This window comes from Schistocerca cancellata, chromosome 3, assembly GCF_023864275.1.
Source record: "Schistocerca cancellata isolate TAMUIC-IGC-003103 chromosome 3, iqSchCanc2.1, whole genome shotgun sequence".
Lineage (NCBI taxonomy): Eukaryota > Metazoa > Arthropoda > Insecta > Orthoptera > Acrididae > Schistocerca > Schistocerca cancellata.
The window spans coordinates 494441669-494468357 of record NC_064628.1 but is presented as its reverse complement, the minus strand read 5'-3'; the positions used below and the strand labels follow the sequence as shown (position 1 = coordinate 494468357).

General features: G+C 43.1%; 1 protein-coding gene across 1 annotated transcript in view; it reads right to left on the bottom strand.

Moving 5' to 3' along the window:
- Positions 1-26689, bottom strand: part of LOC126175262 (cyclin-dependent kinase 14) — a 174577-nt gene that overhangs the window by 117126 nt on the left and 30762 nt on the right. The window contains exon 2 of the mRNA XM_049921904.1: positions 8592-8624. Within this exon, the coding sequence (XP_049777861.1) occupies positions 8592-8598 (7 nt within the window). The 5' untranslated portion in view covers positions 8599-8624. The remainder of the gene's footprint in view (positions 1-8591; positions 8625-26689) is intronic.

Genomic DNA, 26689 nt, shown 5'->3' with positions numbered 1-26689 from the left:
GAAGGTTCAGCGCTCTCACGACACAACCGACATTCAATCGAGTTCAGCGCTACCCCAAACAAGATTTTGCAGACACTTCCGTAAGGTTGTAGGAAAGTTCTGTGCATTGTAATCAAGTGGGAGGAGGGGGGGGGGGGCGGCGAAGGACTATGTAGAACACCTGAATCATTAAAAACGTGAGTTTAACGTTTCTCTCCCTCTCTCTCCTTTTTTTCACTCCAGTCTCAAAATGTTTTGGTCTGCTACAGCCATGCGGTTTGTCGCAAATGTTAGCTCAACTCACGAAGTTGTAATCGATGTACTTCTCAATTGATTCTGACATCAGGGTTACACGGATTTCAACCAAGGTTAATATTTCTACAGGAAGCTCCACCCACTCTGAGGATTACTTATACGCCAGTTCTTCGATGAAACTTTTCTGGACAGTTGGATCAATAGTCAGTCCAACTTCATGGCTGTCACGTTCAGTAGTCACAAGCAATGACTTTTTTGAAGGTTTACATTACGGATAAACTGATAAACTCTTCAGTAAGCAACCAAGAATAGTAACAAATTTCTTGTGCATTGCAGATCACAGTGGCATTTTCCATAATGAAATAGCACACAACTTAGCGGAGCGAACAATGAACTTAGGTGAAATTCTAAATGGTGGACTTAATTATCAAAAAATACTGAGCTTAATCAACTAAAAAAGAGAGAAACGACTGGCAGATGCAACGGAGTTCTATCAAGATATCGAAAGGAGTAAAATACAGCCAGCTGCCGCCTAAAATAGCGCTATGCCCTTGGTTTCTGACTGGAATCGAAGCAGACGATTCATAACAGCGACTACGCGCATGCACTTAGATCATAGCAAATTCCCAACCCACCTGTTCTGAATAGGATTTAATGAATCTTCGTAATGCGATTTATACAATGGAGAAGGATACGTGATTGATCTAGTGTTCTCCTCTACCAGATACAAGGCAACAAAAAACCTGTATCAGCGCACTGATTAAAACTTATATTCCTCTTCCAACGTCGGATGCAGTGTATTCTGTCAAACCAAAAAGTGCACTAGTTTCAAATGTGTTATCCAACCACTTAAATATGTGTGACAAAACTATCTACACAAAATGTGTATATGATGCTTGGATTATTTATCTTGTATTTTCTTTTTTTATTCTTGTGGTATAATAACTTTATGAGTAGTTAATAGGGGTCACATGTTTCAATCTTTTGTTCATGTCCAAAATATTTTTTTAAGTAAAAGTTCACGAAGTGTACTGTAGGATAACCATTAAGAAAGTGTGATGGATGGTTGTACGGCAATGGCCAAATGTCAATTAAAAAAACATCTGTTCAGTTTACCAGTCCCTGATGTGAAAACACGTATGGCGTAAATTCGAGATAATGTAGAGGTGGTGACGGAAGATATGGTGGCAAAAACAGGGAGACAAATTTAATTTCTACGAGATGTTCCAGGGCAACAAACGGAAGGCATGTGGAAGTGTATCCATAAAAATACCTTATGGGTTAAGCTCCAGCTTGCAACGAACCACCTGGCTGTATCTATCATAGATCCTTGGAAACAGACTTTTATATTCAGGGGGAAGATTTATGCTCAATCTGTATGAGCACAAAAAAAATAGTCACCCCTGCGATATACCACCCTAGTACTTTGTAACACCGCCTCTAGCATTGATAATGGCCCCACTTCTACAAGTTTCTCCAGTTATGCCATATTCAGTCGAAACCACTCATTGGAAATTGGGAATTTGTGTTAAGTTCCTACGCGCGGCTGGCCCGCGCGGCAAACCACTCATTCACGATTAGATCCCTACAGCTAGAAAATTGTGGCGATGTTGGTTGCTACGTTTCACTCGCTGTTCCAAATAGTCCGCCGGCCGTGGTGGCCGAGCGCTTCTAGGCGCTTCATTCTGGAACCGCCCGACCGCTACGGTCGCAGGTTCGAATCCTGCCTCCGGCATGGATGTGTGTGATGTCCTTAGGTTAATTAGGTTTAAGTAGTTCTAAGTTCTAGGGGACTGATGACCTCAGATGTTAAGTCCTATAGTGCTCAGAGCCATTTGAACCATTTTTGAACCAAATAGTCCCAGAAACTTTCTATGGGATTGCGTTCTGGTGATTCAGTGCGCCAGTCGAGGTGTGGTGGGATTCGTGAGTGTTCGTGAGACCAAGGACGTATATGTACTGCCCTATGAATATGGCTGTTGTCATCTCGGGAACCGAGTGTGTCTACAATATACCCACCATGAAGGTGTAGATAAATGGGAAGCACTTGGTTCGTATTCACAGAAGTATGAATCACCCACGCTACGCGAAACAATTTCCAAAACACGTCACTAACATCTACAGCCTGAACTACACACGCCACATACTGCGGTCTAAAAGCCTTCGGAGCACTAGACACCTTTCTTCATTTGAAAATAAGCTAAATCGCAACTCGTAGGACAACACTTCACGCCTCCAGTCAGCTACTGTCAATTTCAGTGTCGTTTGGTCCACTGAATAGCAATGGTCTTTTGCGTGGTACCCGACTGCAAATGTCCATAGCATGCAGTTGCCTTCGAAATGTTCGCTCGGAAACTGATTGAGTAGGACCTGCATTCACTGCCTGCAACAATTGCTATCGTGTTTAAAATCGTTTGTCACTGACAAGGAGTGAGAGTCGTCTGCGGCCCCTGTCAGTTGGAATCTTCTTACGACCACAGTTCTTATGTCCTATCACACGACTGTGTAAATACACCAACAAATCGGACTTCATTCACGGTATTCACGGACGCGCCCACACACGACAGCTCCTTTCTGCAGTATCACGTCGTAAATACGTATCACTTGATTTCAGTGGCTTATGCCGGCGGCGGGTGGGCTGCAAAGTTCGCCTGTGTAGATGACGTACTGTGACGTTTACGAAATTTGGAAATTTGTGGTAAGATCCTATGGGACCAAACTACTTAGGTTATCGGTCCCTAAGCGTACACACTACTTAATCTAACTTAAACTAACTTACGCTAAGTACAACAGACACACCTATGCCCGAGGGAGGACTCGAACCTCCTACGGGGGGAGCCGCGAGAACCGTGCAAGACGCCTGAGACCGCTCGGCTACCCCACGCGGCGACGTTTAAGAGAACTATGTTTGCAGTCAATTAAACGACACTCAAATTCCAGGGAAAAGATCACTATGTCTTGGTTACACTGCGGCGACCAACCAGAACGGAGCTAACACGGAGACAAGTGACACATATGAAGCCCCAGTAGCTTGCCTGAAACAATCCGTGTGAGCTGTTGTCCAGGGGGTAGCGGAACTGACTGCATGTTGTGTACGTTCGATACACATTATTCGAATGATAATGAAGCACTATGGCACACTGAATACTTCTGGAAGACATATCTCTGATAAATGGCCAATCACAGGTGACGCAAGATGGTCCACCAGTTGAATAAAGTGCCGTTATCGTCTGTGGATAAGAGGGTGCAAACTTGCCATGGAAATATTGAATGTACCGGCATTACTCCTCCTGCTTCAACCCACGACTTACAGAAAATGATGGACGCGAACGGTTTCCTTACTGTTGTCACTTGTTTTGCTCTCCATATACAACAACTCGCTTACTGCCTTTACTGTCACATTTCCCAATATAGGTCCATCGGCAATGCCTGATAATTCAGCATATTATTTACTTCATAATCTGAAGTTTTTCCAACTCCTGTGGTGTTTCCGTAGCCTTAAAGAACGAGTTGAATTCATGGGGCAAACCATGAACTGAACCAAATGTTCAGGAGTTTGCTCTAAAAAATCTAACACCTCATTAACAATTTAAATAGAAAAGAGCAGGTGATATTACAACATATTTGAAAGCTATACGCTGGCGGGTGATGTCGCAGCACCTGAGAGACGAGGGCCTGTGCAGGTAATTGGAGGGGGTCACAGTAAAGGACGTCCGGCCAGTCGCAGCGACCCCTGCGCCGGACGCGGGGCGCAGCCCTCTCGCCAAGTTGCTCCATCTCGTCGAACGAAGCTAAGCGGAGCCTCTGTAGGAGGAACACGCTCCCACTGCGCCCTGTAATTGGCCCCAAGAAAATGGCGCTCCACCGCGGCGACAGGGGACCGGCCCCTATCGGTATGGGTAATCGACATGATCTTCTAATTAGGTCCCCTTTGAAACACTTGGCTGAGCAAAGGAGATTAATTAAACGTTTCGTCCTGCTGACGGGTGGGCAGCCGCCTGCACAAACCTTTCATCTCGACTTCGGTAGCATGCCGCATCAAACACCTTCAGAACTAAATGTATGCAACCCGTCACACAGGGGAGCATACTCGGCCGGGCAAACGGACGTCAGCGAGCTGCTTCCGGTACCTGGAACGCGAAAGACTCCTACAGCGGTACGACGCATATTTCGTTCTGTAGGGAATAGGACACCACGTGTTGTACAGCACTCGTAATACTGCCCGGTGTAAATACTGATGCAATCATCTGGCTCAGATTTAAGTTCTACAACAGGACCTCCTTTTTCACATCAATGTTTTTTTTTTCCTTTTTTTAATATCTGAAAAGGGTGAAACGACTCGAGTATGAAGTTGCTGCGTGTGACCCGTTCATGCATGTTAAACACAATATTGCTGCCTGCTCCAATAGGTGGAAAAGCGCTTGTGTAGAACTTGGTTAGTGAAACTACCTTATTGGAATCTGCCTTTTTTTATCCGGTGTAGGACTGCACAATACAATCCTCGTATAATATCTAAAAAAAACTGTACTTTTGTAGAAATATATGTTTTTGGATTCAAAACCATATGCTAAGTCTCTATGGAAAGTTGTTTAACGAGTAGGGCGATGAAACTACTTTGCGAGAAACAAACGTTCCGGTTTCGAGTCCCGGTGGGGCACAGAGATTTAATCTGTCAGTGAGGCCCATATGTATATATGCAGTTTCTTAACACCAGCAAATTGAATAGCTCTTTAAAACCCGTCATTAATTGTACGATTCGTTGTAATAAAATGACGAGAAACGTCATATTCGTGGTTACAGAATTATTGTATCTTGCGTATTATGAGACTATGCCGTTTGAAGGCAACTGCACATTGAGGATCCATCAAAAACGCATTGCTCTTGGTCCAATTTGTCATGATTAAATTGCAGTTTGAAAAGTACCAACGATTAAAGCTTTCAGGAGATGTAACATGCTAGGTACAGTCATCAAATATTGTGGTTGGTTTAGGGCAGTGAGTAGTCTCAGATTCAGAAAGGAAGATATGATATATTGGTGGTTCACGTCCTCGTACATCCAAATTTTTTTGTACTAACCTTCGCGTTAGTAATAGATTCTGACAGTTTCTTATTAGTTTAATGTAAGTATGTACTATAATATTGACAACAACCTTACTGCAGTGTATATACCGGTTCCCGTCGGATCACCGAAGTTAAGCGCTGTCGGGCGTGGGGCGGCACTTGTGTGGGTGACCATCCGGGCTGCCATTTTTCGGGGTGCACTCAGCCTGGAGATGCCAACAGAGGAGCTACTCGACCGAATAGTAGCGGCTCCGGTCAAAGAAAACCACCAGAACGACCGGGAGAGCGGTGTGCCGACCCCACGCCCCTCCTATCCGCATCCTCATCTGAGGATGACACGGCGGTCGGATGGTCCCGATGGGCCACTTGTGGCATGAAGACGGAGTGCTCTAATGCTATAGTATTCGATGTTCTGTAAATGTAAGTCCGCTCTTTTTGAAGAGCGAGTTTGTTCGATTGCCTTAATCTACACGATAGCTTGCACTACTTGCAGAAAACTATTTGGCTCTCTCTTCTGTTAAGTTTTGTACTTAACATGTTGTAAGGATTCTGCTACTGAATAGGAACAGTGATCAAGTCAGAATGACCGGGGTTTACTAAAAAGTGAGAATGATGAAATAATTTTTACCTCATGTGGAGAACTATTGTAAAGCTGTAACGCACTATTACAAATGGAACTTTTATAAGCCGATGTCCTTACTGACTGGACATGGTACTCTTATTTTTGCGTTATAATATGTTCACGAATATTGAAGTTTTTATTTATACTTCAGACAGAACAACATGACTAGCATACGAACAAGCGAGGAAATGTACGTTTTAATAGAGTTAATACAATAAACAGTGTGATTTACGAGCCAGATACAGCCGACAACTGCCGCTGGAGCGCGTTGCAATCGCATATACCACGTTGGGGCACACGTACCGTATGCACAAACCGCATCGTTCTGGGCGTTCAGCAGCACGTTGAATTCGACAAGCTCAACGCTGACATTGGACAGCTCGGTCCGTCTATACAAACCTTAGACAAGTTCTAGGGGACTGATGACCTCAGAAGTTAAGTCCCATAGTGCTCAGAGTCATTTGAACCAATGCTGTACACACAGTTACATCTAACACCCAGTAACACGTCCTCTTGCATTGATGCATGCCTGTATTCGTCGGGGCATACATCCACAAGTTCATCAAGGCACTGTTAGTCCAGATTGTCCCACTCCTCAACGGCGATTCGGCGTAGATCCCTCAGATTGGTTGCTGGGTCACGTCGTCCATAACAGCCCTTTTCAATCTATCCCAGGCATGTTCGATAGGGTTCATGTCTGGAGAACATGCTGGCCATTCTAGTCGAGCGATGTCGTTATCCTGAAGGAAGTCATTCACAAGATGTACGATGTGCAAAAGGGGGGGCGCGAATTGCCGTCCATGAAGACGAATACCTCGGCAATATGCTGCCGATATGGTTGCACTATCGGCCGGAGGATGGCATACACGTATCGTACAGCCGTTACGGCACCTTCCATGACCACCAGCGGCATACGTCGGCCCCACATAATGCCACCCCAAAACAGCAGGGAACCTCCACCTTGTTGCACTCGCTGGACAGTGTGTCTAAGGCGTTCAGCCTGACCGGGTTGCCCCAGAAACATCTCCGACGATTGTCTGCTTGAAGGTATATGCGACACTCATCGGTGAAGAGAAATTGATGCGAATCCTGATCAGTCCATTCGACATGTTGTTGGGCCCATCTGTACCGCACTGCATGGAGTCGTGGTTGCAAAGATCAACCTCGCCATAGACGTCGGGAGCGAAGTTACGCATCATGCAGTGTATTGCGCACAGTTTGAGTCGTAACACGACGTCAAATGGCTGCACGAAAAGCATTATTCAACATGTTGGCGCTGCTGTTAGGGTTCCTCCGAGCCATAATCCGTAGGTAGCGGTCATACACTGCGGTAGTAGCCCTTGGGCGGGCTGAGCGAAGCATGTCATGGACAGTTCCTGTCTCTCTGTATCTCCTCCGTGTCCGAACAATATCGCTTTGGTTCACTCCGAGACTCCTGGACACCTCCCTTGTTGATAGCCCTTCCTGGGACAAAGTAACAATGCGGACGCAATCGAACCGCGGTATGGACCGGCTAGGCATGGTTGAACTACAGACAATACGACCCTTGTACCTCCTTCCTGGTGGAATGACTGGAACTGATCGGCTGTCTGACCCCCTCCGTCTAATAGGCGCTGCTCATGCATGGTAGTTTACATCTTTGGGCCGGTTTAGTGACATCTCTGAGCAGTCAAAGCGACTATGTGATACAGTGTCCACAGTCAACGTCTATCTTCAGGAATTCTGGGAACCGGGGTGATGCAAAACTTTTTTGGTGTGTGTGTGTGTGTGTGTGTGTGTGTGTGTGTGTGTGTTTCCTCAGTCTGTCTTCTTAGCAGTTCGGCTTATCATGTGGAAGGAGAAGTAAGGAATATTTGGATTTGGTGTCCTGTCAACAACGAGGTTATTACTGAAAGACAGCGAAGGAAATCGGTCATGTTCTGTCACAGGAACCACCCTTGAATTTGCCTTAAACTGAATACTGATACGTGATGCAGATTTAATTCGCCTTTCTCCCGAGTGCGGTTCGAATGTCTTAATCACTGCGCCACCTAACGCGATTATTCCCGTTGAAGCTACTGCAGTGATTTCGTCTACTGCTTTATAATCACTTTCGTTGTCGTCCGTTCCTCAATCCTGACTGAATATCCTCAAAGAATTTCCATTTGATACGCGTCAACTTTGCACACGATTCAGGAAAATCTTTCACAGATCAGTTACGAACAGATATTTTTAGAACCTTTTAAACGCAATATTACGTTTGCTTCCACTGAATAATCGCCTCTGTAATCCACCAACATCTGCTATTCCAGAAGCCAACAGTGCAAGGAAAACAAATAGGTTCTTCAGAAACTATCGTGGATACAAAACTCATTTCCCGTTCTGCGTGGGTAAGTTACATGCTAAGATCTATGAAATAATACTCAGTCAACACTAGAACATACAATGCATGCTTCTAACTGCTGCTTTGTTCAGATGTCACATTCCTACCATAGCAACTGAATGAAAGATACGAACAAAGTCACAGTTGTTCTTCATTCCGGTATTCATGAAAAACAATAAATATGTATCGTTGGACAAGGGCGAGAGAGAGGCGAATTTTGTAAATGGGATGCAGCTGCTATAGTCCAGGACATCTCGGTTTAAACAACAGTGCTACATTGATTTGAAAAGAGAAACAAACTTTCTCACTTACCTGACATAGCTCCGCCTGACGTCGACCTCAGACCTGTATAGAAGAAGAACTTATAAGTAAAGATTCATCTCTAGCAACACAATGTAAGTATGATACAGTGCTTACGCAACAAGCTGTGACTGCAGAGCCGCCCAACAGCAGTGTAAAATATGACTGGCTGAGCCGGCGTTTGACTTACAAAATATGGAGCCCAGAAATGAGACGAGCGAACGGCGGCCTGTGGAATTTGTCGCGAGAGCGGGGTAAGTGGGTCGGACACGCGACGCCACGCCCAGCTAATACGTGGAGTAGCCGGCAGCACGCACGCGACGTAGGCGAGCGCCGACGCGTCCAACGCCAGAGTAATGCTATTCCCACGTACACTGAGGAATCCGCAGACGTCCCTTCTAAGGTCCGATTTACAGTGGTTGGCATACTTCTACAGTCCGACTTAGAGTAGCCTGCATATCTCTATGACAGCTAGCAGGCTCGACCGCTCCCGCCACCAACACATCACTGGCAGTTGTATAAGCATTGTCGGTCCCCAATGTCAACCACCTCCGCTGCGCAAACCATTAAGCCTAAATGTTCTGAGCAGCCGCTGTAGTAGGAAATCCGCGTAAAGTGACTGGGTATTACAGTAATCTTTTTAGCAAAACTTGTTAACCCCTGCATAATCTCTGCCAGTCTCTGAGCCCTAAACAGCGTGATAATGATGATGGTACACTGGAGGTACGAATTAAAAAACGCCTTCAGTGACAACTTCTCGTGTTTTATTAAGTACACGATGCATTTCGGACCCTGTGGGTCCATCATCAGGTATAATTTGTTTTAATACATGCTTTATTTTTTCCCTTGCATGAGGTGAAATGCATATTCTTGTCACGAAAAGGTTTGATGTTAGGTTATGAATTTCGGAAGTCAAATGGGAAAATTTGTGCGAAACAGTGGAAAAATGAGCATGTAAACTTACCACATAATCCAAGAAAAGTGTTTTTAACGTTTTAGCACCAGCATACACATATGTGGTAAGTTTACACTGCTCATTTTTCCACTATTTTGCTCACATTTTCCGCATTTGACTTAAATTCATAACCTAACATCAAACCTTTTCGTGATAGGAATATGCATTTCACTTCATTCAAGAGAAAAAATAAAGCATGTATTAAGACAAATTACACCTGATGATGGACCCACAGGGTCCGAAATGCATCGTGTACTTCATAAAACACGAAAAGTTGTGACTGAAGGCGTTTTTTAATTCGTACCTCCAGCATACTGAATAGTCACATTTGAAGCTGCGAAATATGGATAAAATTAAGATGATGATGTGGTGATTATTATTATTATTATTATTATTATTATTATTATTATTATTATTATTATTATTATTATTTCTTTACTTTCTCAGACGTTAAGTCTGGTTAAAAATGGAAAGTGACGCGGACCTTGATCAAGCGTCACTTCCTTTTAACTGTACGGTATATGTTATATTGCATTTAGGAACTTTCGGGTAATTGAACATGTATCAATAATTACGGATTTCTGTAATTGTATATATAAGTTTGGATGTAGCTGTATTGCATTGATGTACTGGTGGATATTGTGTGGGATGACTCCTGTAGTTGATAGTATAATTGGTATAAGGTCAACTTTATCCTGATGCCACATGTCCTTGACTTCAGCCAGTTGGATGTATTTTTCAATTTTTTCTCCTGTTTTCTTTTGTATATTTGTTGTATTGGGTATGGATATTTCGATTAGTTGTGTTAATTTCTTCTTTTTATTGGTGAGTATGATGTCAGGTTTGTTATGTGGTGTTGTTTTATCTGTTATAATGGTTTTGTTCCAGTATAATTTGTATTCATCATTCTCCAGTACATTTTGTGGTGCATACTTGTATGTGGGAACGTGTTGTATTATTATTATTATTATTATTATTATTACTATTATTACTATTACTATTACTATTACTATTATTATTATTATTATTATTATTATGGTGGTGCTGGTGGACCATTACGGTAAGGCCGCCATACTCAGAAATTACCACCAGATCTACGATAAATAAAACTCAGCAGTGATAACTGTAAGATATCTATTCCCTTATTCGTATCTTTCACGGCAAAGTGTCTCTATAAAACCAGCTGGGTTGATGTAAGCACGGCGATCGAAGCAATCTTTATGCTGCGCAGGTTAGAGTGGACATCTTACTCCCAAGGAACATGCACCTGAAGAATAAAACTGGAACTGTGTGCCTACCGGTACATGCCCTATCAAAATCACCAAGCTTGCCGTTAAAAACCTTCACACTCAGTTAGTGTCAACAGATCTGAAAATGATTCTAAAGCAGACACTGACTAAACTGAACTGATAGGTTTATTGTCTCTAGTACAAGGCACGGCACAGGCAATCATTGCTTCTACCGATCTTTGCCAACGACTCGCTTCTAATACTGATAAGTTCTCAATCCCGTCCACGACCATTGCTACATTTAATGGACCTATCGAACTTGTCACAGCACGCGGCCTTGTATCGTCCAACCACATCTGACGTCCAATCACGACTTCCCACTACTCACTGCTTTCCGTGCCACCCCTGTAACAGCTGGCGCCAAACCGAGCTTCTCGATCATTGGAGTTCCTCAGGTGACAATGCTGCTGTGCTAAGCCGCTATATGTAAGTTTCAAAGAGAAACTATATATGTAACCTTATACAGTGAAACAAACCGTCACGTACGGAAATCCGTCGAGAAAGTGGCGAACAGCAACACCCACACAAAAGAGAAAATCCGCTGCGTGAAGGAGAAAGCTTATTTGAAATGTATGAAGACACCGCCAAGCAAATATTTGCAAGACACCTTGAGGAAATTGCCTACAAACTTTTTTAAGGTACCGGAGACCACACTGTGTTACTGTACAGCGTTACTCGCGCAGTCAGAAATAGATCACGGGGAGTACATTTCAAGGAAACAACAACTCCGAAATCCTAAGCTGCTTGGTAATTACTAGCAGAAGTTTATTGATCGCGAGCAACGCGGAAGCGGTCGTAGGCGGCAGCGGAATTAATTAGGAAACGCCAAAAATCGTCAAATCTGCCTTCCCCAGGAGCCGCCCGGGGCGCTGCGAAAATAACTGACATTTGACAGCGTCCGCTGGGTAATAGCTGACGGTGGCGGTGCCGGAGGCGGGCGCTCTGCTGATGAAATAATCTAATCAGATACCAGCGCCGGTAATCACGTTCGAAGAACCAATTAAGTCGGTAACCGCCGCTGCCGATGAATCATTACTTCCACAACCCTGCCGGGAGTCTAAACATCGAGACACTATCGACTGCACGGCTACGAGGTGGTTGTGCGACTCTCTTCCTAATTTGTAAACTGCATAGGGATGCTGAGGGACAAACATTCTCCACTCATTCGCTAAACACAAACCCTTTCATCGGATTGTCACAGGGTATAGCGTGATTCATCATTCCCGATGACTCGTTTCCAGTCATCCACTGTCCAGTGGTGTCGCTTTTTTTCGCCACCTCAAGCATCACTTAGCAGTCACTGCAGGAGACGACGAGCTCCTAGACCAGTGCACCTCATTGTTTTTAACTCCCTTCGCACAGTCACTATGCTAGCTCGACTGCTTGTAGTACTTTCATTCCGCTAATTTCATACGATCTTTTTACAACCACCCTCCGCAAATATCAACGGTCCCTGCGCGTCAATACGTGAGGGTCACCTGGCCTTTGTTTAGCTGTGGTTGTTCCTTCGCGTTTCCACTTCACAATCACATTACCGACAATCTACTTGGGCAGCTTTACAAGTGTGTAAGTAGGCTGTTTAGGTTTTTATGTTGGTAACGCCACGTAGTGCTCTGTATGAAAATCACTGACTGTGCTGTGTGCAGTCTGTGGCTGGTTGGCATTGTTGGAACATTCGCTATTGTAGTGTTGGGCAGTTGGATGTGAACAGGATGAAAAAGAACAGGCAGAAGGAGCAAAACTGCAAGCAATACGGGGAACCGGGTGGATAGCAAGATCGACATAAATCAGAACACCGAGGGATGGGAGGAGGGGAGAGCGGGGAAGGAGCGAGGATTGGGAGGGAGGGAGGGTCAGGGTGAAGGAAATGCAGACAGGGAAGGAAGAATGGGCTGCAACAGTTGGGGCTCTGTGCGCGCCACACACGAACTCACGAAAGAACCGTGAGCCCTGGGGGGGGGGACTGAACTCTTAGAGTACGCTTTACTAACAAATCGTGATACCTGAGCTGCTGTAGTGTCCAGACCAGTTTAACTACAGAGATCAGTGAGGAAACGAACTGTCGAGCCGCGATCGGACTACGACTCAGGAGCATGCACAGCCTGACGCAAGCCACCGGCCATAAGAATGAATGAGAGTTGTCGGTGGGAGTGGGTCAAACAACGCCGTCACTATTCGGTACAGGAGTGCAAGACGGTTAAATGAAGTGCTGTCTCGCATCCCATGGCGTGGTCTTCAGTCGTGTAGATCTAGCCAATGACCGCAAATAATTTTGGCAGAATGTGTTGTGACGACACTGATTTTCGGCGGAGGTGGAGGTTGTTTTTCTTGTTTACCCTCCAGAAAAGGCAAAATTATAAAATGAATTCAGCTGCTTGCAAAGCAGTTACGAGTGAGATCAACTGGCCGAAAACTATAGCAATAATTGTTTACAGTGCATCAGTAAGTATGGAAACAATTCCGCTTTCAGTGAATCAGCAGCTAAAGAAAAACCTTCCTTGAAGATTACAAACTGCAATAATAGGCTCTACTTGCACGGCTGGAACCCTTGAAAACGATGTACAAGTAAGTGGCCGCTGACAACTACAACTGGCTGGTAAAAATTGTGCTGGCTGTATAAAAATCTCGACACTGCTCTTCAGGATATTCAGTACAGTAATACGGAAAATTGAAAAGAAAATCTACGGCGTCCAATAGTGATAACTATCCTCAAAAGTTGAGGAATGCCGAATAGCACCCAGAATGGCCATTTCATGTGGTGTAATTAACTTTACTGTATTACTTTAGTTACTAGCCTAGATTACCCTTGCACTCTGACATGCATACGAACTCTCTTTTTCCTGTCGACAGGAAATGGAAAATGTAACGCGAACTGCCGAAAATCCATCTGTATGTAAATTTTTTCCGAGGGATTCCCGAAAAAGGAACAAAATTGACTGGCAATTCTACTTCAGAGCGCACAGGAAAAAGAGGAGACTAGTAGCTGACGATTCAAATCTCGCCTCACACTGGCACCGTGCCGCGCGCTGCGATCCAACAAAATTGGCTGCAAAATGAAAAAAGAGCCAGTTTCGTGGAGTGTTCCGTAGCGGCCGTGTGTCACCAACAGTCACCGAGTCAGCAGACTACCTCGGTGATCCCTGCTTCAGCTCGAAGCTAATAAACCGTTTGCAGCGTCCAATTGAGCGATATTAATATAAACCGCTGCATTTGAAGTGTCTTCAGTATTTACGCAGCTACGCGGCGTACTATTTAGCAAAAGCTCAAGCACTTGTAGACAGCTGTCTCGCAGTAGGGTACAACCGCCATTTTCATTTCGAAACTAAGGCTGTAACTACTTTAGCTTCCATGTATTGGGTAGAAATTCCAAAAGCTGATAATTCAGGAAACTTGAAGTATCTAATCCGAAACTGAGTTTCGTTATAAAAGAAAGTCTGCGACAACGTACTATATCAAAATCAGCTCTGAAGTAATTTTTAATCATAGGTTGAAGTCGCGAAGACTGAGCCAAGGACAGCGAACGATTCCAAAGCTCACGAGAAAATTGGAATTGTGCTTTCTAAACAATTCCAAACTCTGAAACTGAGCACGCTTTTGTAAGTCTCTGAATTACCAATTTTTATATTTCAGCAATTCTTTTTTATACTTTGACGTCGTGGTGAAAATTTTTTCGCAGTTTTATTAATTAAAACAAAATGTAAAAATAGCTTATCAGTATTTGAAGAACTCGCTGTCCAAAAGACGTTAGGTTTTATAGGCACAAATACAAAATGTTTTATTACTGCACTGCTTTATCAAGTCATTCCTTGTTGAATAAGGATATTTGAGTAATTTTGGACAGGCAATGTATTTCATAAATGACCTTTTAAAAATATATAAGGACATCCCTTCCTTGGTCAGTTCCCTGCGCAGTATTAACGTTGTAATTATCTGTGCCCTAAATTACGTCTCCGTTACTTCGCACGTCGCTAGATGGCACTATCATTGTTTTCACAACATCTAGTACTTATTTCTAAAATCATTTAACTTAACGCGAGAAAAGATTTGCTAGTATAGTGCCACGTCAGTAATATAACACCACAGGTTCATTTTTATAGTACTTACTTTCAGCAAATACTACTTTTACTAGCAGGTCGCGTTTAGATTATACCAGAATTTAATTTTTTATCTTCATGGACCTGAAGCAGACCGAAACCGGTAATACAGCGTAATAGTTGTGTGACTTTATTGAATAAATAATTTTAAAAAGGTGTTTTTTTTGTTATCCACTGGCGTGTCGTCTACGAACTGCAGGCATTGGTGGGGTGAGAGCAGACCGAAAGAGACATATTTCTATTAATGTAATAACACAAGATTACTAATTTATTTAATGAACGGTATACAACATGTTTTGCGAAACTGATGCTCACACTGTGACGAAAAACAATGAACAGCTCACTACACACACATTTCAAACTCCCTTTCTCTTTTAGGCGAATCCTGACGTGGCGCCATCTATTTACCTCAGGAAAACTGTACGCAAATAATCAAAACACGGAAGCACGAGTATCCCGAATAGAATTAAAGCAAATCGGAGGCAAATGGCAATCACGAAGGTATAAACTGAATTCAGAAAGGAAAGCTCGTGAATTCTGATTCATCACAACTGAGGATTACAAATATTCGCTAAAGCATGTACACACCCTACGTAAGTTTTTCTGCATAATGTTGAGATCGTATGACAATTGTATTTGAAAAAGTGAAAGTCTGTTCCAGCTATCACAGCGACCTTAGAGGAGCTGGTGTGCCACTAGTTTCCACCAACTCCTCATAGAATGTACCTTCACCAATGGATCACCATCGACAATGTCCTATGTTCTCATTTCCAATTTAACTGTCCGAATTTTGAAGGATAATGCACCCAAGTGGTAGAACTTGGTGTTCAACATCGACTCTTTATCACTTCCCAGAAAAAGCAGACATCATGCATTCATATGACTGATTAGCCTAGATGGGCAATGAATCCACAGCCTTAAGTGCGGATGCACAGTTACGTTCAAACACCAGCGGGAATCTAAAATAAACGACGTGGACGGGGAATGCGGATAGGTGACGCTGGGTGGACACGTGGATCGCCCGAGGGGAATGCGGAGATGGTGCGCGCATTTGCGATGTACACTGTGTCTAGATTAAACAGTGGTCACTGCAACTTCCTAGTAAGCAGGAGATCGCGGGTTCGAGTCCCAGTCCGGCATCCATTTTCATTCGTCGCACGAAGTCCTGATGCAGCTGATATCATCAGTTCCTTTCCTCTCCTTTTCTTTCTCCCCCCTCCACCTTCAATTTACAGAATCAAGTTTTTGTTCAAAATAGAGCGCAGTGCTACCTCGTTCCGCGAGGTAGGAAATTAACAGCGGGAAACGTCTTCGCATATAGTTGTGACGGCATGTTGTCATTCAGTTTAATGTCCATTACAAAGGTATGAGAGCAGAAGGCAACGCGTCATCCTCGTAAGATGTTACAGTTTACTAAGTCATTGGCCAGCGTATCGGCAAACTAAACAGAGCATTCAAAACCAAGCTTCCGAAGCGGAGTGTTACAATCAGGGGGTATTAACAGATTTCACTTACGGCAGTGAGACTCTTAGATTGAAAAAAAAAAAAAAATGATTCAAATGGCTCTGAGCACTATGGGACTCAACTGCTGTGGTCGTAAGTCCCCTAGAACTTAGAACTACTTAAACCTAACTAACGTAAGGACATCACACACATCCATGCCCGAGGTAGGATTCGAACCTGCGACCGTAGCGGTCGTGCGATTCCAAACTGTAGCGCCTTTAACCGCTCGGCCACCCCGGCCGGCCTTATGATTGAAAACGATTCAACAACTGAGGAATCTCAGCGAGCAAGGAAGAGATGCATGATAGGACTTATTACGAGGGAAAGGAAAACAAGCAAATCGACCAGAGATCACAGTAGAACACGTAGTACCAGCTTCAATGAAAATGAAATAAAGCGGGCGAAAAAAACAATAAATCTTCGAATCAAGCAATTCCATTCTAATGAAGACACTCGAATCATCGATAAGACTAACGCATCGCATTAAAAAATTACTTAATGTCTTCCACGAGTATCATATACTACGTTTCTTAAATCTAAGTGTGCGCCCCAATGGATGATTTTCGACGATATGTAAATCCGACACGGAAGTCACACAGCCATAAAGATATCGTTCCATATGAGAAATAACCGGGCACTCATGTTGAAATTCAGGTTCAGGGCAGGGCTTACGGCAAGGTATGGATTTGCACTCTTCTACTCCCAAACATTCCAACAGCTACATTCAATCTTCTTCCGTGTGTCTGTCCAGGATATTATTAAGTCTTGTTCCGATACTTCGGTTGACAACCTTTCAGCCGTTTTCAAGGTGAGTCGCTTACCAGATTTTTATATCACTTTTCCCAATACTGTGATGCAGTCGCGCATGCGTCCAGGATACCAATGTTGGTAACAAGAGCGTCCGTCATACGAGATAGATAAAATTTCCCGCGTCTAAGGCCAAAACAAAGCAAGTACAGAACCAGTGAATCCACAGTGCTTACCAAGTACTCGTATTTGGTTGATTGTTATGGATGGGGTATGTTGGAATGCCAAGCAATGGACACTTACAACAATATTTCCTTAAAGAGCGCAGGCGTGAAATAAGAGTTTCCATTATTCGCCGTGCTAGAAACACTCGCCTCGGTTGCGTAGGTTGTCTGCTAACAGTATTCCCACAACTTTCTTGACCACTGAATCCCAGAAGGATGACGCTGTAGCCAGTACCTTAACTTTCCCGATATCCATAAAACAGCTAGCGAAAATACATTTTCAGCTATTTCAGATCTATTAGGCTGCAGAAGGCGGGTGTATCAGTGTTGTTCTACAGTGCGTATTATTTATCCTTCACAGATTCCATAGTGTACCTCGTCGGGGAAGAGATGACTTTATACGTCCGAATGTTGGACAAGCCATCGAAGATGCAAGCAAGATAATTAAGTCCATTGAGCTTATTACTAAGATATGGCAGCCGTGATGTTATACATTCGTGGTACATTTCATTAAAACTGTAGCTGCTAATACAGATTACTTGTAAAGCAAGCTTAAAGACAGAATGCGGTAAACATTTCAGCGCTTGGGCTTGACCTCGGAAGGGCTGTATCACTTCCACCTTACAATAGCAGCCAGTCTCCCTCCTATTACCTGAGAATGGGTTGATGGCATAACTCGGACAAAAACAGATTTGCCTATCAAAACTGGCTACTTTTTCTCAGCATGAAACGTCATTAAAAAGGTCTATTTTTAATCTAATAAGGATCTGGACAAGTCAACGGTCTCTGTTTTAGGAAAGAGCTTGAATTTTGCTCCAACGCCGAAGCCCTTGCCATTAATATCTGTTATCAGAGGAATTAAGGAAACCATCAGAAAACTACCCGATGACGCCGCTGAAGGAATAAGGCGTTAAGTATGCCGAGCGCTAACAAGATCCTGTCCACGAAAGATCATATCCGAAATTAAGCAGATTTTATTAGTTGATTACAAATTTTTGCAACTTAACACCTTAGTCAACCATGACGTCGTTTCCTCGTTCGCTGAAGTACCTACTACTGACTACAAATGACCAACAGGAAGTTTGAAGAAGGCGTAGAGGCATTATTAAATAGTGCTTAGATTTTAAGCTTGCGCTAACCTACACTTACTTTTTACTTGATAACCAATATTTTGAACAGACTGATGATTCTGCAATAAGCAGTCAACTCTCACAAATAGCAGTTCATTTATTTATTGAGGATTTTGAAGAGAAAACACTGCTCTGCAGTTTTAAAACCTGCAGTGTTCTGGTGATATGTCGATGACATATACATAGACTGGCCCCACGAATTTTTTGAACATCGAGACTTCCTTCACGAAAATAATAAATTTGCAATGGACGAGAACTGAATGACTGTCTACCGTTTTTAGATGCATTAGTTCGCCGTAGGAAAGATCAGTTTTTAGGACACAATATTCAGCGTATGCACACATATACTGATTTATACTTGCATGCTTCCAGCTACCATCACCTTCGGAAACTATAAGTGTACTTACAACTTTAGTACATACGGTTCAAGTGCTGTCTGATGCTGACTTCGGCGAAATATTCCATAAGAATATATGAACGAAACAGCATATTAAGAGAGCTCTGGAAGTGAAAATGCCAGACCAATAAAAAGGAGAGCAAGAAGAGACAGGGGTAAAGTCTACGTCATTTTTTCTGTACATGGGAAATATTCATTCAAACACTGTATTAATAATGAAGAAGCATAAAGTGGATGTGATCTTCCTTCCCCCAGCCAAGATAACAGCCCTTCTGTGAAGGCAAATATATTCGAAACTCCTTATGAGTGTGGTAAAGGGCACATAGGACAACTAATAAGCAATGTAAAATACGTTGCATCGAACACCCGCCTTTTACAGCTCAATAAATCTGCATTGGCTGAACACAGTACTTCGACTGGGCCGTTCCATGGATCATGAGAACATTGAGGTACTAGCCACCGCCTCATCTTACTGGGATTCAGTGGTCAAGGAAGTTCTGGAAATACAATGACCAGAAAATCCGCTCAACCGAGACGAGTGTTTCAAGCTCCCTCATTTAAATCCTGCGCTCTCAAAGAAAATACTTTTCTAAGTCTTCAAATGCCTGACATTCCAACACGTGCCATTCGTAATAATCACCCAAATACTTCGTAAGCGCAGTGGATTCGCCGACTCTGCGCTTGCTTTGTTTTACTCTTAGAGGCGTGAAGTTTTATCTCTTTGACTGATGCTCTTGATACCAAAGTGTTATCTCTGACGCAAGCGCGGTTACTCCACAGTATTGTGTAAAGTGGTTTAAAAAGCTTCTAAACGACTCACTTTGAGAATTACTGAAAGGTTATCAGTCGAAATATTGGAACAAGAATTAATAATGCCCAGATGCACACCCGAATGGTAATGGGATGTCTGGGCGTAAAGAGTGCAAATCGCTAAGAAATCTTCAAGAAACACATTCCAACAGCTGTTTGGCCAAGTTGAGATCTGGAGCATCTGAGACTGCTAATGATATTCATGGTTCCGGTATTACTCTCTAGAGTGCACACAGATAAACCATGCAGTGCACACCTGATTGCCGTCCCAACCCAAGGAAAGACAGACGGCCCAAAAAATTGGCTCGTACGCCACACTCACCAACAATTCTAGTGTAGGATATCAGACATTCAGTGCCATTTTCTAGCGTGCGTTCGAGCCTTACACTAGATGAAGAATGGACATGATGCTAGAAGGCGCCACAATTCATATTTGGCCGCCAGAATTACTACTGATAACTATGAAGTCTCAACAGCAAACGTAGCCACACGGAAGATGTAGAAATTAAAATCAATAACCTTCTTGAATCGACCCATATAACGCCGAAACACGATTTTCAGAATCTTCTCGGTATCTCCAGAACAGCCTCATAGATCTCCAGTCACGTCGTCGGATGGGAATGTACAGTACACAGTTTCTCGCAAACTGGCTTATGCCTATGCCACTATTACATCTCTAGGTATCATTGAAATGCAATGATACTCTTGGAAGTCTTCAAGCACGTCTTTAATCTTATATCGTATAGAGGCTCTTGGTTCAATTTCTGATAGGTGCATAACATTCTGGTACGTGACAATCGTTTGGTCGTATCAGTCGGATATTTCAATTGAATATTGATTATTGGAAATGTATGCGTTAACATGATTTTCCCCGACTGTTTCTTCCTAGAGCTGCGTGTTTGCTTACTTTTTATTGATTTGAGTTTCGACGCGCAAAATCGAAGGTCCGCGATAGTGGCATGAATGCTCAGGTAGGTCATCTGGAGAAATACAGCACAACACAAAATGTTACCTGTGGAAGTTCTTTTGCATCCAGTAGCTGTGTAAACGTCCTCTAACAAATTTACGTGCGACAAACTACGACTAATATATTTACTGATACATTATGGCCCGTTACATAGATACTAAAAGGGGCTGTGCTACTTCTATACACTCTTCTTATCCTATTACCAATACTGCGTTATAAGTTCGAAAGCATAATAGGTCGATATTCATTACTACTAACTACACGTATGGCCAGTTAGCCCCACATAAGGCGGGTTTACCTCCTAGGCAAGGGGAGGCGTAATCCTACTGTGTGATACTACTTTGTTCTGCCCAACCTAAACCAACCAAAAGTAACGATATTAATTAACAACTCTATAAGACAGAATCTACGGAACTAGTGCTTTTGAACAACTTTAAGTTTCAGACTCTGAGCCAAAAGTCTACAGACGTACTCCACTACTGGAGCAGGCAAACTACTACAATAAGAGTTTATAATTCCTGGAGAGAGACGGGAGAGCCTCTGCCCGATACTTACATGCTTGTTTAATATCAGTGCTGCCATCCGCTGCTCAAAATATGACGCAAAGCTAAATTTTTTGACTGTATACCTGAATAATTCATTTTAGTTTGAGGATAAACAAAGTTTACAGACTTCCAGGACTTGTATTGGGGAGTGAGTATACAATATTTTTAATAGGAACCGATGTCCGGAAACGTAACGTTCCAGTTAGACGACGACTTGAATTCAGATGTGTAATGCATCCACGTCTGATGAGGGAAAGAGAAAAGTCTCAGTTTTGATTGTTCTGGTATGCAATAGGGTAGACAGGATGTACTACGTCAGCGGTCACCTAACGTCACTTAATGTCTGTGTTGCTGCGCGAGTCGTGTAGGGACAGATGGAGATCTGGTGCAAGAGTTGTGGCCGCTGCACTTTAAACTAAAGACACCGGGCGGGATGGAAGAGTGTACCAGAACATATAATAACGTTGGTGGTCGCCACATCGAGCAGCTGTTGTAATGTTTTAGTACTGTTTTGTACGTATACTATGCCTTGTTCTTTTTCGTTTTGGAATAATGTAAACACGTAACATTTAAGTGTTAATACAAACAAATGAGTTTAAGTGATAAATGGATGTTGAGTTGTTTCCTTTTGAACTGTTACCTACTGCGTCATGCCTAATACAATTCCTCAAACAGAACTGGATGAGTTAAACATCTGAACTGAAGCCGTCGTAGAACGGAAGCAGTACGTTTCCGGACATGGGTTCCTATTCGAAACATTATGAATCCATTCGCCTCTAAGTCCTAGGAGTTCGTGGCGAGAATTTCCGAATAGCATTCAATTTGATATCTGTTTCCAGATCACTTCATTGAATTTTAGTCCGCAGCTCGTGGTCGTGCGGTAGCGTTCTCGCTTCCCGCGCTCGGGTTCCCGGGTTCGATTCCCGGCGGGGTCAGGGATTTTCTCTGCCTCGTGATGACTGGGTGTTGTGTGATGTCCTTAGGTTAGTTAGGTTTAAGTAGTTCTAAGTTCTAGGGGACTGATGACCATAGATGTTAAGTCCCATAGTGCTCAGAGCCATTTGAACCATTGAATTTTATGTGACATTTGAATAATAATGACTTTGATTTCTTCATTAAAATTTAAGTACTGAGAGGTCGCTTTGATTTCTTCGTTAAAATTTCAGTGCTGAGAGGTCGTGGTCGATATATGAAACTGTTTCCTTAAGTTCATCTTCGACTGTGGAGACGTCTCCGGAGGTGAAACGACAACTGTATCAAGGATTCTAGATGTAGCGGAATTTATAGAGATACCTAGAGGGAACCATGATTCGTCAGGTAACGCAGATTGCGTGCTTATCTCTGACGTTATAGTTCATGATTAAAAGTGATCGATCGTCATTATGTTACCGCTAATTCGACATCCTTAATTTATCTAACATAACACCTTTTTCTTTTTCGCTATATTATTGTGGTGTTTGTAAATATCTATGCCTTTATACTCACAAGCCCTCCTCAGTGGGCTTAAATCTACAATAATAACAATAATATGCCTTTATACCTGCCCCCATCAGAATGCGTTCTCTTTGCTAAAACTCTCGTCTCACTGAAATTTATTTTGTGATTTCCCTCTCGGAAAAGGTGCTCTGCTTTAGCCGCTTTGTCAACATATCTCTGGCGGGAATTACTTTTGTGCTCGGCTAAGTGCGTGTTAACACTTCTTTCCGTGGTTGCCTAGAAGTGGCCATAATGTGCCGCTGTGACTATCCCATTATTTGCTGTTCAAGAAACGCTTGGTATCATGTTGATTATTTTAATGTCTAGTAATGTTTTGGTAATGTACTAAAATATTTTATCATCGATTGTTATTCCCTATCGTTTGCAAACTGTTTCTTAATTCCACTTGTATTTTATTGCATATCAGACCATTCAAGATTTTAACAACGTACTGACTGTAATTCAAAAATATCTTTTATTTTTTTCATATTTTACACCACACTACCACATGAGCTTTCCACTTTTTGTGATACGTCGTGAAAATATAAAATCAATGAACATAATCGATCAATCAAACTGTGTGGACAGTATTCCATTTTTTCCGAATATATTCGTTCGACGAGTTCTTCCACGTAAATTCTGTAAGATGGTATTTAACTTTAATTTTTATTCCGTCGTCCAAATAACTAATAATTGTTTTATATTTATACTCGTATTTTAACGATGTAACATCTTGTACGTATTTCGGACACTTGAAAGTGTAGGGATAAGAAACTCCGTATGTAGACTTTTCAGATGGATGCTGACCTACTTAAAAATCTCCATACCGACAGACGTACATTGTCGGTTATAACGCAGTTTCGGACAGAAAAGAGTTCTGTAGGAAAACGAGAAATTACATCCTACGGGACAGCGTCATATTACTATCTTTACCATCGATGGCCGAAGACGCATCGATGGGAGAGACCAGAAACGTCGGGAGATAAGAACAGTAAACATACCACAGGACAGGCGGAAGTAAGTTTCACTTAGGCGAGCCAACTCAAGATCATCATCGACAGCTTTGCTAAAGCCGTCCTCTCATGGGACGTGATAAAGCACGTGGACGAGAGGCTGGTGACGTCACGGCGTGTAATCCCCCGTTTCACTGCACTGGACAGCGTGAAATAAGGAATCTGGCATGTCTGATTTTTGCCTCGTGGAGAGGCGACATCGTATTTGGAGGGTTTTCTTTATAACAGAGTGCGTGGTATGAATATAAGCTGCTCCAAAGCATCAGCAAATTAAGGCTCTCTCGAAAATGCCTCGTTTTAGCTGCAATTCGTTATAGTAAAATGACCGGAAGCTATTATCGGCAGGCAAAGACTTACTATAGTTGATGTTTTTAGTGTTATAACTTTTGTTCTACGAAACTATGCCTTTCAATGCTATGGCAAAATGATGATCTCTCAAAAGATCATCTTTCTAATGGAGTTTAGATATTAAATATCAAATAATGACATACGTAGATACTTTTTTAGACATTGTATGCCTTACGGAAGCATCGCTGTCACGTTGAAGTCGTGACGAAGATGATAGCGTCGTGAGCTGTGAAGCGAAAGGTAACATTTTCGCGTCCACTTCATGCCAAAATTTTCTTTTTCATCTTTTCTTTTCTAAACGACTCTGGGTCTTTCTTATTAAAGTAATACATGTATTACCTGCATTACAAGTAGTGTATTTGCTGCAGTTCTTGTTGGAAACGCCACCGACTGGTATGTCTCCCCAGTGCCCAGAAATCTTGACGTAACTATCAGTGCACGTAAGAAAGTAAACACAAGTTACAGAATGGAAGTTTTTGCTATTAAGAAGCTCTTTGTAAAATATTCAGGAAGTCTAATACTTTGAGAGGTGGTTGTACTCATCGAAACAAGAAAAGTTCAGTACACATGGGTCTTGAAATGCGTACTTTCAGTAATAAACACGCGTTTACAGGAGGCGTTTAACGTGGCGCCCATGCATGACACTGCACCCTTCCGCTCTCCGGCGTAAGGAATGACGCACCCTGTGTAATACATCCGGTGGTTGCACCCGCCAGGATGCACTCAAGACGCGATCCTGTAGTGCCCGCACATCCTTGACAGTGGTGGCGTAGACCAATTCATTCAAGTGTTCCCATAACCAAAAGTCTAGGACACTGAGGTCTGGGGAACGAGCATGCCAAGGTGTGACCCCCACCCTCTTCCCACCATCCTCTCACTAATCCGGCGGTCCTGAAATGTCTGCGTCAGATGTCCGCGCACATTCTGACGAAAGTATGTTGAAGTGCCATCATGCATGAACCATATTTGTGTTTGTTGCTGCAATGGCACAGACTACAGCAAGGTAGGCAATACATTAATGATAAAGTCCAGATAATGCGCCCCAGTTAGGCTTTGTGGTAGCACATATGGCCCTGATACCCTATTAATCTATCGCGCGCCCATACGTTGACTGACAGTCAGTGTTGATGCCCTCTTCCCTGAATTGCTTCGGGATTTACATCTGCCCATACATGCTGGTTACGGAAATTCACAACACCTTCTTTTGTGAACCGTGTCTCATCGGTAAACAAAATCTTGGACGTGAACAGTGGATCTGCGGCACATTTCTACAGCAACATTGACAGAACTGCCATGTACCATGATGATACTGTGGCCTCAGGGGCTGAACACGCCGTAGACGATATGGGTACAGCAATTGTTCATGAAGCACTCCTAGGTAAGAGAGCGAGACACGCCTTCTGCTGCTGCTGATCGTCTCACACTGATCCCAGGGGTTTCTTCCACCTAACGCACCACACGCTCCTCCATGTCAGGTGTAGGACTATGCTGGGCCTTCCACTGTCAATCTTCCGAGGTGCAAGGGCACCAGTATGCCTCACACGCTGGAAAAGTCTGCCCAACAGCTACCAGAGAGAAATCTGCGCTGTGGGTATTTTTCAGCGTAGAGGCCATACGCTCGCAGGCTACGTTCATTTGCTAAACCATAGCAGAACATCATATCCACTATTTCACTTGCCGAGTATTAGGCGTCCATTGCTAATTTTACTTGTAAACAGCGCAATAACAGTGAACAGATAAGCGAATCTGCGTTTGGAAGAAAGTAAAACAACATGATATGTACCCAGAATTGACAGTATTGTACAATAAGGCACATAAAAACGACGAAAACTAACACAGCCTAAAAGACGTCTCAAACCACACAACTTACTGCACACCGCCTAATGGTAAGTAGAGTACTGCCAGTAATATATTACAATACCCTGACAACAAATGTGACGGAGCGCGAATGCGACGACTGTGCTATTATCCACAACCCAGCGACACGCAGCCTTTCTGTAAACATGTGTATCTCCAAAAGTATGTGTTTCCGGGCCCATGTTTACTGGACTTACTTTTCTTGTTTCATTGAATACTACCACCTCCTCAAAATATTCGAAAATAAAAAAATTGTTCAAATGGCTCTGAGCACATCAGAGGTCATCAGTCCCCTAGAACTTAGAACTACTTAAACCTAACAAACCTAAGGACATCATCACACACATCCATGCCCGAGGCAGGATTCGAACCTGCGACCGGAGCGGTCGCGCGGTTCCAGACTGAAGCGCCTAGAACAGGTCAGCCACACCGGCCGGCTCAAAATATTCGACACTCTTTTGAACGCCCTTTATACACCTAGCTATTGGTTTATGGGCTCATGTTTGTATCTTGCCAGTAATTATCTAATCTTCTCTTCCATTCGAACGAAATTACGAAACCAATCGCGATCTAGAAATATAGGTGATGAATTACTGATTTCCGATTGTTGGTATGTTACGCGCGTGCACTTTCATAAAGAAACTGTGTAGTTTGGGAACCAAATAGAGCCGACAACGGTCGCTGAGACAGCGCCGATCACGGTAAACAGCTCATCCCTTGTACAGGCGCCACTGTCTCTCGTGAGGTACGATTTC